The sequence below is a fragment of the Ciona intestinalis genome, chromosome 8 (genome assembly GCF_000224145.3).
Source record: "Ciona intestinalis chromosome 8, KH, whole genome shotgun sequence".
NCBI lineage: Eukaryota > Metazoa > Chordata > Ascidiacea > Phlebobranchia > Cionidae > Ciona > Ciona intestinalis.
In genome coordinates this window covers 33714-48441 of record NC_020173.2, presented here as the reverse complement: position 1 = coordinate 48441, position 14728 = coordinate 33714, and the positions used below count along the sequence as shown (strand labels likewise).

General features: G+C 33.6%; 2 protein-coding genes and 1 long non-coding RNA gene across 8 annotated transcripts in view; 1 reads left to right on the top strand and 2 right to left on the bottom strand.

Moving 5' to 3' along the window:
* On the bottom strand, positions 1-8272 carry LOC100182282 (E3 ubiquitin-protein ligase TRIM71). Of its 5 annotated transcripts, none has more exons than XM_009860898.3 (8): positions 7856-8272; positions 6610-6825; positions 4841-5002; positions 4713-4784; positions 4462-4642; positions 1397-1535; positions 1142-1302; positions 1-613 (listed from the first exon to the last, which is right to left on the bottom strand). In XM_009860898.3, exons 2-8 carry the CDS (start codon positions 6810-6812, stop codon positions 302-304), a joined length of 1230 nt encoding a protein of 409 aa, XP_009859200.1. In that variant the 5' UTR covers positions 6813-6825; positions 7856-8272; the 3' UTR covers positions 1-301. The 5 variants fall into 5 exon arrangements, with proteins under 5 accessions (XP_009859200.1, XP_018668507.1, XP_018668506.1 ...); XM_018812962.2 differs by lacking the exon at positions 7856-8272 and adding an exon at positions 7379-7466; XM_018812961.2 differs by lacking the exon at positions 7856-8272 and adding an exon at positions 7312-7457.
* LOC104265866 lies at positions 7404-8848 on the top strand. The gene is made up of 3 exons (XR_001974852.2): positions 7404-7719; positions 8292-8432; positions 8682-8848. It is a non-coding gene; the product is annotated as an uncharacterized LOC104265866 (long non-coding RNA).
* The window catches only part of LOC100179951 (fizzy-related protein homolog), a 13617-nt gene continuing 7453 nt past the window's right edge, over positions 8565-14728 (bottom strand). For both annotated transcript variants that reach the window (XM_009860900.3, XM_026835642.1), the window contains 7 exons: positions 12747-12823; positions 12554-12688; positions 12273-12387; positions 11529-11765; positions 10464-10672; positions 9830-10037; positions 8565-9608 (listed from right to left, as the gene is read on the bottom strand). In XM_009860900.3, coding sequence (XP_009859202.1) covers positions 9474-9608; positions 9830-10037; positions 10464-10672; positions 11529-11765; positions 12273-12387; positions 12554-12688; positions 12747-12823 — 1116 coding nt within the window. In that variant the 3' untranslated portion in view covers positions 8565-9473. The remainder of the gene's footprint in view (positions 9609-9829; positions 10038-10463; positions 10673-11528; positions 11766-12272; positions 12388-12553; positions 12689-12746; positions 12824-14728) is intronic.

Genomic DNA, 14728 nt, shown 5'->3' with positions numbered 1-14728 from the left:
TTTGGAGTTAAAGAAATGTATTTAAACATATATTAATGTACAGACCATAATCACACAATAAAGTCGTTCACTTAATTTGATTGTTACGGTTTGACGTACAAGTTGTTATACTTAGTATCAATCAAGTGGAAACAGCAAATATATAGAAGGCGTTTGTAAATCCATCATTCTTTGTACTTGCTTGAAAACTGGCCAACTTATATTTTATTACTGAATAAAATAAAATAGCATCGAATTTAAAAGAACGATATATACTAATATATTGGTTTCAATAATGATGTTTATCATATTGGTTTCACCACTAGTAGGAAAACACTCGGACAGCCGAAGCTAAGAAATCGGTGACTGCAAGTCGATTGTCTTCTGGTATCTTTCCGCAAGAAACTGAAATAAACGCTGGTCGCCGAAGAATTTGAGAGATGCCCGCAGTAGGTACGATGTGTTTTATAAATTGTCCTTCAGATGTATAAATGGACACTCGGTCGTTCCACATATCAGATATAACTATGTTGTCCTCGCAATCGACTGAAATTCCATACGGTAAATCGAATTCTCCGTCACCGTCACCTTTGTGCCCAAACGAACGCACAAGTACATTATCAGTGTCGAATATCTGACAAATAGTTTAAAAAATTGTTACCGATCGTACACACTATTCCACTAAAAAGAAAGTTTCTTTGCTCGTTAAGCTTTATATATATTTTTTTTGGTACTTTTCTGCTTATTCAGCTTCTAATTCAAGACATAATGTCCTCTGCCTATTTTTAACATTTACATCTTATATCACAAAAATAGTTTCACTCAGCGAAATCAAATTGTAATAAATATTTTGGCCCATTTTATTAAACAAAGAAGTGGATTACTTATTCAAACAAGCATACATCAACATTTCGGCTTTTTAAATATAGATCATCGGGCATCCCAAATGAGCATCGGCTATTAAATACGTTGTATTCGGTCATACAGATTGGAGTGCGCCAAATGGGAATTCAATGGCAACCTTTTGTTCGTTCAACATCAACTTTTATTTTAAATAACAATGGCAACTGCTTTGCCACGCGCTTTTTAGAAATGTAAGAATGCTTTGTCCCTAGAACACACAAAGAAAACAATATTAGTAAAAAAGAATTTACGAACTCACTCGAATTTGGTCTTTCCAGTCAGCAACTATAATATTATCATTGCTATCCACCGCTACCCCTGTTGGTCCTTTAAAATCGCAATTAAGTTTGTTGATCTGCTGTCCACCAGCAGAGATGATTTTCACTGAATCACCATCAGAGTCGGCAACGACAATTTCGCCTGAAAAGTTAACTGTGCTTAAGAATTCTTTAGTCTGTACTTTATATATTTTGTATGCTGTAGTCGTAGTGTATATATGTATTAAAACCTGTACCTGTTGATCGAACAGCAAGAAACTTAGCGAACTTGAAAAGATTCCGACCATGCTCCACCACCAGTTTTCCTTCTTTTGTCCATACTGTGACGCAATTGCCACACGCCACAGCCAAGTTGTCATCGGGCATCTCGTAAATCTGTGAGGAAAAAAAATCATTTACCCAATTAGCCTTAAATGGTAGGGTGGGGGAAGACGGGGCCCTCCAGCCAATATTGTCCAATATTTCCACACTCAAAATATATGCCAAAATATGCCTTTTGTAGCCAATGAAAAAATGTTGCAGTCGTTTAACTCCGAACATTAATAACAACAGTATTCGTCTTTGTCACCCACTTTATTCGACTAGGAGAATACTGTTGGGTGATACTGTAACCGGTTTCGTCTCTCATTAAATGGGCACAGGTAAAATAAGTACAATTTTTATAAGACTGTATGAGAACAGTAAGACAATGTCGTATTCGAGGCGCCAGCAACCTCAATCTCCCATTGTGAATGGGATTCGCGTCGTTATGGTTAAATCGTAGAACTAGAAAGTAATTTTTAAGGGGCTTCTCTAAAACACGCAATCTACGCAATCTACGCAATCTTCTCTAAAACACGCAATCTACGCAGTCTTGTTTTGTCAAATTAGTAAACCAAGTTTTTTAATAAATAAATATATATATTAATTAACTAAATATGTCCTAAAATAAAATAACGCAATCTATTAAATTAACACATAGCGCCACCTTTCGGTCAAGTCACGCAATCTACACAATCTAAGATATATACATAATCTTCACAGGCTAATTTTGTTTAAAAAATAACCAAATTTTTTTAAAATAAATTTATTTAACTCCTAACGCCTGACCCTACATACAAAAAAAAACAATAAAAAAATTTAACAAAATGTTCCGACAGCGGAAATCGAACCCGTGCTACATATTTGCAAAATCAGAACCTTAACCACTAGACCAGAGCGTTTATATACGGACGCTGCACTAGACTACCTAGCAAATTGAAAAAACTGTGTTGAACGAGTACTTTTAAACATAAAGTTGACGTTTGATGACGTTCAGCTGCAATGCATACTTTAAATTTGTCGTTAACTGTCTGCCGTGTTGTTCTGTAGATTGAGTTGATATTCTGAGTATACCACAGTTAAAAGACAGATAAATTTATTTAAAAAGACTTACTTAATTTTTTAACAAAATTAGCCTGTGCAGATTATGTATATATCCGATTGTGTAGATTGCGTGACTTGACCGAAAGGTGGCGCTATGTGTTAATTCTATAGATTGCGTTAGTTTAGTTAGGACATATTTGGTTAAATAATATAATTATTTATTTAAAAAACTTCGTTTACTAATTTGACAAAACAAGACTGCGTAGATTGCGTGTTTTAGAGAAGATTGCGTAGATTGCGTGTTTTAGAGAAGCCCATTTTTAAGTGTTAATCTCAGCCATTTTTTGAAAAAAAATAAAATTACATTATAAATTTGCCGCTTTGGTAAAGAACTAAATATAATTGTACAATAGTGTTATAAGTGCACTGGAAATTTCCACCCATCTTTTTCGACATTTCCACGTTTGGAGGAGTAAAAGTCAGACGGGTGGGAATAGTTTACCCTATGGGTGAAAGTTGTGGAACATTTGAGGAAAGTGGTAATTTCCACATCTTTGGAAATTACCATTCTACATCGAATCATTTTTACGCTTACGATTTACAGTGTATAGTGTTACGAACTTAGGCTGAATGTAATAACAGATATAGTAGGGTCTGGGAAGATGGGACACTTTGTCAGACGAGACATTTTTTAAATTTTCTTTTTACGGACCCCCATTTAATGATAATCAGAAAAATAATGTTACAGAATTATTTGACAGTATTATTACGACTTTATAAAACGCCAGTCAAAGCTGATTACTGTTTTTAAATATAAAAAAAAACATGTAAAATAGAAGCAGTATATTTTGAACAGGTAAAAAGAAATGCGAAATAGTAAGGTGTTATTTTTTAATGCTTCTTACATCATAGTAAAGTCAATGAATTTTTTTAGTTTGCGAACGATTAAACTAGTTTCATAGCTTCATAAAACAACCTTGAATATTTCGTACAGTTTGATTTTGTCTCATAAAACTAGTTTTAGTTTTGTAAAAAAACACTGAGATATAAGCATGAAGAAAATAGGCAGGGGTCAATATGACTTTAATTTGAGATAAAAACAACAATAAAATATCGAATATCGATTTAACCGTTTAACGTTATATATATATGAAGTTTACATGACAAAGAAACTAGCACAGCCTGTTAAACTCGGTCGGTTGACTACAAGTTGTAGAATACTGCTAATGTAAATATATTTCAATTTAGAGTCCTATCTTCCCCCACATTGTAGTTTTGTATGTTTTCATTGCCAAACTTTGAAAGGTTTGCTTTTAATTTAGTAATTTATACCTTAGGGGGTTTTCAACTATAAGATACTGATATAATAAAAAGATAATATTTTGAAAATATATTCGAAATTAGGTCATTTGCACTTGGTGATAATTTATAAGAAGTGGCTTGTGCCAAAAACAGAGCAGTAATAACCAATTTGTAGGAAAAATAAAAACATTAGTAATAGTTGTTATCAATTTTCTGTTATTACAAGTTCATATACATTTGTAGGATACGAACATTACTCACAGTCGTTCAAACAATACTAATTGTTATGCAATAATATAATGTTTAGGTAACATGTTAAAAACTATAGCAGTAGAGCAAGAAAAGAATGTTTGGACTTAATTTTCAAAGCGTACGGTATTATTTCGTGTTATTTACGTATATTCCTATTTATAAATATTCAAATTTGTAAAATTTCACCTGTTGTGCGGGTCGCTAAATACCTTCTCGTGTGTTTTATTATATTTTATTAAATTGGTGTCAATTATTAAAGGAATAATAGTACTAGTTCGTGGCATTACCCCAAAACCGTCATCTATTTTGATTTTGGAAAAAATTGGCAAAATGTGCTTAAGTGTCCCATCTTCCCCCATTGTACTATACATTGACATCTTACTTGTTATAAAATATAAGTCACCTGGTAAGGTTCAAAAACTTTTCCTCCTTTTGTTGCTCGAGTTGGAAATGACTTGACTAAATTACAATTTTTGTCATATGCTTGAATTAGTCTTTCACCTTTAATGGATACGACCGAAACATAACAGTTTCCCGATTTCGAAATGCAAGTTCCAAACACAGGGCCTGGTGTAGCAAGCCGTCTGTTTAGCAAACAATACACATTATGATAAAATTTCTAGCAGATCAGTGACAAACGATTATACTACTTACTTTATAGTTTTTGGTGTTAACCATGTTCTGGTGTTTGGCCCTGCAACTTGCATGACTGCAAGCCTTTTTGATCTGAGTGCAAATGAGTTAGAATGCATACAAACGCATGTAATACGATAGACATTTACGGAGACTTTTTCTTTTTCTTTTGTTGGATAGAACGACTATGTGTAAGCTCAGCAGATGAATTTTCGTAAACGTCAAGAGTTCGGTTCCCACACACTAAACCGTTGATTACTCCACTGCAGTCTGGTGTAGACAGTAATTCGGCAGAGGAATTCCTTTTTTGTCTGTATAACAAAACTCTTAAGATGAAAACATAAATCGGGCCACTTAGATTTACCGTGTATATATATTATATCATAGTTTAATAATAAACTTGTTTATTAAACTATGATTATATATAAATGCCTTTTGCGTTATTAATTGAACCAAATAACGTCAGACCATGACACGAACAATAACGTTTAGTACAATGGGGGAAGATGGGACACTTAAGCACATATTGCCAAATATTTCCAAAATCAAAATAGATGACGTATTTTTGGTAATGACACGAATTAGTACCATCATTTCTTTATTAATTCACAACAATTTAATAAAATATAATAGAACAAACGAGCAGTTATTTAGCGATCCGCACAAAAAGTGAAATTTTACAACTTCGAAAACACACAGGATAAGATGGGACAGTTTAAAATCATTGTTAATTTTGTATATTAAGTCTATTTGTAAATAGGAATATACGTAAATAACACGAAATAGTACTGTTTGCTTTAAAAATTAAGTCGAAACATTCTTTTTCTTGTCCTACTGATATAGTTTTAACATATGTTACCTATACATTTTATTATTGCATAACAATTGGTATTGTTTAACAATGGGTAATGTTCGAACATCAATGGATAAATACTGTATCCTACAAATGTATTTGAACAGAAAATTGATTATAACTATTATTAAAGTTTTTATTTTTCTGCTACAAATTGGGTATTACTACTCTGTTTTTGGCACAAGCCACTTCTCATAAATTATCACCAAGTGCAAATGACCAAATTTCAAATATATTTTCAAAATATTATCTTTTTATGATTCAGTATCTTATAGTTGAATATCCCCTGAGGTTTAAATTACTAAATTAAAAGCAAACCTTTCAAAGTTTGGCAATGAAAACATACAAAACTATAATGTGGGGGAAGATGGGACATTGAATTGAAATATATTTACATTGGCAGTATTCTGCAACTTGTAGTTATCTCACCGAGTTTGACAGGTTGTGCTAGTTTCTTTGTCGTGTAAACTTCATATATATATAAATGAAAACCGATATTTTTTGTTGTTTATATCTCAAATATCTCAAATTAAAGTCATATTGACCCTGCCTATTTTATTCATCTTATATCTCAGTATTTTTTTTTACAAAATTAAAACTAGTTTTATGAGACAAAATCAAACTGTTCGAAATATTCAAGGTTGTTTATGAAGCTATGAAACTAGTTTAATCGTTCGCACACGCAAACCAAAAAAAATCATTGGCTTTACTATGATTTAGCGAGCATTAAAAAATAGCCTCTTACTATTTCGCATTTTTTTACCTGTTCAAAGTATATTGTTTCTATTTTACATATTTTTTTTAATATTTAAAAACAGTAATCAGCTTTTACGGGCGTTTTATAAAGTCGTGATAATACTGTCGAATATTTCTGTAACATTATTTTTCTGATTATCATTAAATTGGGGTCCGTAAAAATAAAATTAAAAAAATGTCTCGTCTGACAAAGTGTCCCATTTCCCCCCACCCTACTATAACAAGCAATGTGTTGTTGCTCGATCTTATTTTACACTCTTATTAAACAATTAGAAAATGCGTGTAGATTTTAAAATATGAATCATTTACTTTGAGTCAAGCGTTTGATTTCCTCCGTTTGTAGAATGAACTTCGCTGAAAGAAGACGAACTAGAAGACGACGTCAGTGAAATGTTATCTTGGCTTGTTTTTAAATGCCTCGAACTGACGTACATAGAATAGGGACGAGGTGTTTGAAAACTTGGTGCTGGCGAACGACGGTTAACAGCAGGAGATCGCTTCGAATTCATCATGAACGAATAAAATCTGTAACAATCGAAACAACTTTTGAATATGTTGTTCATTGATTCTGCTAATACAAGTTGAAATGCATGTACTAAATATATAAACATTGCGAAAGCACTTACAGTAATATTGATACAACAAGCACCTAACTGTTTAAGAAACACTCCTAGTTTCGTAATTGGAAACACAATCACTACAAATTAAAACTTTGAATACCACATTAGTTTTTAGGTTACATTATTTCAACAAACATTTTTTTACTTACAATTCAAAATGTTTTTATTTTAAAGCTGACCAGCTATAAAGTCTAATAGGGTAATTACCACTATGCTAAATAAGACGCTGATCGCGCTATATACGTGATATTATGGTTCTGGTATGTAACGCATGTGGGTGGAATGACTAATCTATTATGTCTGACGTAGAAAACGTCACAAGTTTCAACACAAACCTTCTAAGGAAAACAAACCACATAAAGCGTAGGATAGAAAAACCACCTACACTTACTAAATTAATCATTAGTTTGAACTATCTAAATGCATACGTTCGGCACTGGTATGGCAATAGTAACAACCTGTTATATACCACCAAACGGTTTAAACAGTTTGAGACGGAGTTCCTGTTTCCTCGTATACAAACTGTGGCATGAGTTTGTTATTCACTGAATGACTACAGTCTCAGCGCGTTTCTAGTCGGCTGGCGGCATGTGCAGTTGCAAATGAAGCAACGAAGCTCAGATAAGATAAAGTTGCTTATATCAGATTAAAGTATCGGAGAAGCGCACAAACGTTTGATTTGAATAGTAACTTTATTTACAGATTATCAAGGATGTTGCCCGAAACAAAAAAGCGCCGTTTTCGCAACTACAAGTGAATGTGTCATAAATATTACATAAGCCATAAACTTATATAATCTGTAAGTAAACTTTCAACTTGGTGTACCACTTTACTTCACATTCTAGTTTTGCAGATATTTATTGCCAAAATTTGAATGGTTTGTTTGTAATCTATTAAAAGCCTACTTGTGTACGGCATGAATAATTCTTACTTACCGAAAATGTTTTTCCGTTCGAAGCCATTTTCACTATACTTGCGTCTATATGTCTATATATACTGCTTGCTCTACAATGTAAAGATAAGAGGGAAAATGCGGGTACTTTTTGAACTGATTTTGTAGAACCATTAGTTATGTGATTTTAAAAGCGAAAGTAATCGCGGACCAGTTTAAACATTAACATTATTGGAAATGGACTTTCACTATCATATACTGTACAAGCTACTAAATCCTTTATACACCTTTTAAACGTCCCTACGTTTTTTTTGTTAAATACTGTGGGTGCAACTAAACCCAACGCAGGTTTGTGTTACACAGACTGCTGGAATAAGAAAAAAATTGTGTGACTTTGCACACCTCTATACTGTGTGCTATGCTGTTTGATCAGGCGCTGAACAATGAGTATGTAAATAGTTCAATTACATTACAAACAGGATACCACACTACGTAACGTGAACGAGCGTTGACCTTTCACAAATTCTGCCCAACCTACCACAGTACCAAGCAAGACATTGTTCATTTCGTTGAAGTGTTAAGCAATCCAAACCGTTTAGAATTACATCGAAAAAACTCTGGTATTAAACCGTGTTCAAATTGTTCTACAAAATCAAACCTTAAGGTCTGCTCAGAAAAATACAATTCTAAAACTAAACCTGAGGCTGTAACACGAGCTCACTCAGGCTCGAGTGACAATAAAGGCACAAATACGTCACACTTCCTTTATTACCCCTTTACACGCAAGTAGTGCTTTATAATTACTGTACACGCCACTTAGCCAGACTTAAACCTAACATTTTTCATAAATTTACGTTTCATTCCTACAGAACTCATCAGAACGTCACCGATGATCATTACATCCTGTATTGTGTGTTACCTTCGCAAAAATCAGTAAACGTGGGAGGTGCAAATACTTAACAGAAAACTAATAACAAACAAAACTGATGTTTAAAATATGGATTAGATATGGTACAAATAAAATAAATACATCAAATATTTTATGTTGTTTGCAAGTGAAATTGTTTGGGATAATTGAAAAAAATCAATATGTATACAATAAAAAGGTCAGCACAACGTTAAAACTTATAGCTAGAATAAAATTAATTAACTAAGACAGAGGGCCATTAACTTTAATAATCTGTATAACACTGCAATTGCGTATGGCAGTACGCTTGCATAAGCTCAGCAAGCGAGCTGCTTAAAACTGAATCAGCATATAGTAATATACTTAATTTCATTCATTGATAAAAAAAAACAACTCAAAAGTGTCAACAATCTATTTAAAGTCACAGTGCATGCCTGTTCCTTCTGATATTTTGGTTTTGAATATTATTGTTTTATATTTGCGGTTTAACTGTTTTGTTTTAGTGGAATTTACTAATTCTTACTTAGTTTTAAAATAGTGTGCCATTTACTTTGTCAACTTTGATTAAATAATAAATAAACACAAAAAATGACACAAAGAACAATTCACCGCGCCATTAAAGATAAAATAAATTGAAACTTTACCTACCAACACATGGCAGGCAAATTAAAATATTTAAACAGATTGTTACGCTTTCCACTCAATAATAAACTTAACTATAAATAACACAAGAACATGTGCAAGTAACATAATACTAGCGAATGCTTGTAAATAAGTTAAGGACTGAAGTTGAATCTTTCGTTGATGGAGATTTAGAGAAAACATTCCAAAATCTCAACGTTTCATCGCCAGCACCAGTAACTATTGCTTCGCCATCAGGGGAAGTGGCCTGTCATGTAAACATTAGAGAATATTATTTGTTTATTCCTTTTCTTTTATTCATTCCTGATGTGTTTTATGTATCAAATTATCAAACATAGGGGTTCATAAAACAAATTTTAATTAAAAAAAAATTGTTGTGGAATTTGTAAATTTATCATTTTAATTTTTACTATTTAGTCTCACAATAAACCATATAATAAGTGCAGTAACAAGCCATGAAATGTTTACCAGGTATAACACACGGTAGGTGTGACCGGTCAGCTTTGCAACTTGTTTTAGTGATGGATATTTCCAGAGTAAGATTTGATTTTGACTGTAGCCATGCGTTGAAACGAGTTCACTTGCATGTTTTGACCATGCAAGGTTACAAACTTGTGATCCAGTATCAACACATTGTAATGGTTGCTGTGTTAAAGTGTTCCAGAATCGTATACATCTGTCACATATTTCATAAGCAAGTTAAAATTGGTTAAATTTGTCACCGAAAATGCAGGAAGAAAATATTTAACATTTTTCTAATGAAACTGACAAATGTGACAAGTGACAACTAAATATGAACGCATGTGAAATTTTATAACTGGTGTACAGGTGGTTCAGATCCACCATACCCGTAACATTAGTTTTATTAAAAAATCAATTTTAAACATAGCAAAAAAAATTTCCACACTGTTCTACATTATAAGACAAAAGCTTGCGTTTCAACAAGAAGAACCAAATGTTACCAGTGCATCCTAAAATAAAAATTATTGTTGTCAAATTTGAATTACCTACTTTGTGGTATTAGCTTTTATTGTTTACTTTAATTTGCAGAATAAGCTAATGTAGACTCATAACATTTAATTTAATTCCACACACTGAATACCTATCAGCTGTTCCACCACCAGAAGCAAGCAAGCCATGTTGATGAGGGGACCAAGCAATAGCCTTAACAGCTGCCAGATGTTCACAGTATGTTTGCATTGGTTGGTGTTGATATGCCGATGATGTACTTGCATTCCACACAAGTAATCTGTTATCGTTTCCACCAGAAGCTAAATGCTGTCGATCAGGTGACCATTTCAAACCACAAACCTGAGTAAATGGTTGACATGTTATGCAGGCAGCATATCGTAAAAATATTAAAAATCTATTACACTACACAATTTTTATAATGAATTAATCAGAAATGATACCACACAGACTCAGTTTAAAAATATATGGTAGGGTGGGGGAAGATGGGACACCTTTTCATTCCATTTTATTGTCTCATTTGGTAGTAAACAAAAACATTCAAAGAATTATTAAACCGTATGGTCACGGCTCCCATACACCGTTCTTAATTGTTTAAAACACAATTAGGATATTTAAAAATTATGTGCTAAAGGTGTCCCATCTTCCCCACCCCACTATATAGAAACTTTTTTTGATAATTAGTAGTGACTAGTAAAATATATATATGATTGAACACTTGGTCCAGGTGTGCAGTATAGAATAAATCATTGAAAAAGTTGTATTGCAATTTCAAAATAACATTAGTTGTTTCTATGAAATTGTAAAATGTTTAAATAAGCATTGAATGAATGAATGTTAACTTACTTTACTTTCGAGTGGCCCGAAAGCGACAGTCGTTATAACACGAATGTTCATACATCTTGCACCAGCTTACAGGTTACCAAGTATCTTACTTTGTAGGTGATTATTTTTTTGTGAATTTTTTAATTTTTTTATGTGTGGCTGATGATTTGGACAACCCATTAGTGGCCACTGGGTTGGAGCAATTGTCGTTAAGTTTCTTGCCAAATGACACATACGCCCAGTAAGGTAGCAACGGCAAGCCTTGAATCCATTACCTATTAGTTTGAGGCAGGCGCGCTAATCAACTGTGCTTCGCCAACGGACAGATATATAGAAAACATTTTAAATAGTCATTGCAGTAACAGTTACTTACTTCCTGACGATGACCTGCAAGTTTTTTATCAGAATTTCCCGGTGTCACTGCTGATGCGGAGCGAATATCACGCTGAAGAATAATCCGGTCCCTGCTGCCAGACGACAACTGTTCACCATTCCATGCCAGTGCACCAACACGTGCAGTATGACCTTCTAATTGCTTAATCTTTTTGTTGGCAAGTGCATCCCAAACTTGTACATAACCTTTATGGGTTCCTACAGCAACTAGGTTCCCCTTAAACAAACAAACCAGAGTTTCAAACAAATCTTAAAGGGATGATAGGACAAAATATAGATTTTTAGATAGTCAGTGTAAACAAAAAAGATTTGAAAACATTAGTAGAAAAACTGAGTAAGAGCAGTTCGGAGAGGTATAGTGGTTAGTGCACAAGACTCTCCATGTCTAAAGATGTGGGTTCAATGGTTTGTCACTGCTAACATTGTGGCCATAGGTGACAAATTCGAATGGTCACTAATAAGTTGTCTAAATAGCTAGTCATACATTAAAACAATCACCTACAAAGTGAGGAATCAAAACATTTATGACTGACGTTTTCCAGCCACATAAATATAAAGCAAGTTACATTTAATCATACAGCAATAAAAGAACTTAGAAATGATTCCAACATTACATAAATTATCTTATTACTATCGTGTCAGTAAATGCATATTTATTACTTGGTCATATATTAAATGATTTAGCTCAACAGTGCAGTGCTAATCTATTAATAAAAGTAATCACCCTGTCGTTCCAATTAACAGAAGTTACAGAGTCTTCCTCTGAGCCAAGATCACACAACCTTGTTACTTGACTTGTACATGCACTCCATAAATACACACATGCACCAAGACCAACGCTGTGTAGGAAAAAATATTGAAAATTAAAACCCGGATTCTTATACTTATTCGTATCCCATTTCATAGTATAAAAATAATTTGATATAAAAACATTTTCTGTAGTGAAACAATATTCTTTGATAACGCCGTTTCGTAACGATCGGGCTGAGCTTGATAATCATTCACCTCAATATATTAGAAGACGACCAATCAACCAAATTGAGGTAGAAGTCATCTTGTAGTTCTGGGGCATCAAGCACTTTGAAAGGAACTTTTGGGATTTTTCGCATTGGTTTTCGTGGAGATCGAAGTAACTTTTGACTGAATTGTAATTATTCTTTGAAATAAATTTTGTAAACAATAATATTAGTCTACCAACCTTTTACATCCAATAGGAGATAATGAATAGGGGGATGTTGATTCATTGCAATCGACTCTCTTCATTCGAAGGGAATACTGAAAACATTATTAATTGCTGCATTTAATTGGCTCAAACTTAGATATAGGAAAAGTATACTAAAGATTTTATAAATTTGTTTGCCGCCACATCAAACACAGTAAAGTTTGAGAAATATTGCATTACAACAGGGGTTCCCAAACTTTTAAAATCGCGGGCCAATATGTGAAATCATAATTTTGCAACGGGCCATCAAGCAAGGTTTTCCTCACTATATTTGTGACGCGACTCCTATTGGCAAAAATGCAGTTATAACGAATACTGTTAGGTCAAGAAGTTCGACACATAATTATGCTGGTAATAAACAATGATTCTAGAACAGATTGAACTCGTGATTGCGTAGTAAAAGACAAAGTTTCCCAGTTTATTTTGTTGAATCTTGTCGTGGTAAATAACCCCTATACCAGAGTAACAAGGGTGGAAGGTTGACTGATGCTGTGACAGTCATAATTATTCTTATGACGTAACAAAGGCAATGTAAATTATTACAGAAATCAATAAAACATTTTTGGAAGATTTTTTGGTAATACTGCCGCTGGTGACCAGTAAAATTTTTGGTCTCAAAATGTTTCTTGCGTCTCCCTGATACCCGCTGTATAATCTTTTTAAAAAAAACTCTGGTGTTCCTATCGAAAATTAACTTAGAAAATGCACGAAATCAGGCTGCGTCATCGTATTTTCCAAACAAGCCGTCAAAGGTTAGATTATTACGTCATAAAATGCGTATTACCACCTTTGATTTCTACGTTACAGATTACGTAATTTGTTAGTTTTTTTTTGGATTTAGGGGTTAGGGATAGGTTAAGGGTTAGGGCTTGGGGTTTTCCCTAGCATAAAATAGTGAAAAAAACAAGATTATAACATGCTGTAGGTAGGTCATATGTCACTAGTCACTACTGTGCACTGGCGTCGATTTATATGGTGCAGGGTATGCAGGCCTACCCTGAGAAATTTGCAGGGGTTGCAGCAACCCTGGATTTTCCAATTATAAAAGCAAATTATTCCTAAAATCTTCTTAAATAAATATATTTAACTTTATCAAATAATTGCAAAATCGCCAATTGTTACGGCTACAATTCTATTATTGTGTGAGAATGTAATGTTTACTAGTCATTTCTACGTTTTAAATGTCGTCTAACGTCTACTTCCAAAGCTGCTTTTCTCCCGAAACGCCAAAAACAATTCGAATTAAACTTAAAACACGCGAACCAGGATAAAATTAAACCATAGAAATAGGTGTTCTTTTTTCTAAGACGGGCACATGTCATGAATTGCCTTCCTAACAGTTGCGTGTCAAATAAATGTAATTTTCCTGTTAAACAGACGGGAATAAACTACTTAAATCGGGTCGGTCACTGCTTTATATTTATATATAATATTTTCCTCAACCAAGCAGCATGTTTGTTACGAAATAGTAAGGATTCACGCCTGGATTCATTACGACACAATGGCAATTCACACGTCGATTATTTCTACATGTGAAACATTATTCTCGCTCGCAAACCTTACCCTGATAAGTGCGTCTCTTAAAACGAAGAGAAATCGTGGCGGCAGTGCTGCTTTGATCGGTGATAGGCGAACACAGCTTTAATCGTGTGTTGTGATACATGATTGACGCATGTTTAATTAATTTTGTTTTTTCCTCCAGTTTTGAACATATACATGTCATGTCAACATAGGTGCATAACTCAGTCAGACAGGTTAGGCAAATGCCTCACCTGGAATTTGGCACGTCGCCTATTAACTGGTCCATAATGAAATAAACATACATAAACGATTTAAGCATTTTATAAACCATTCCCAATTACAAGTCAACGATTGAAGTTCGAGTCTCTACGATTTAACTGGCCTTACGTAACTGCTAGTTATACATACAACCACCAACCTAACTGTTACACCACAAG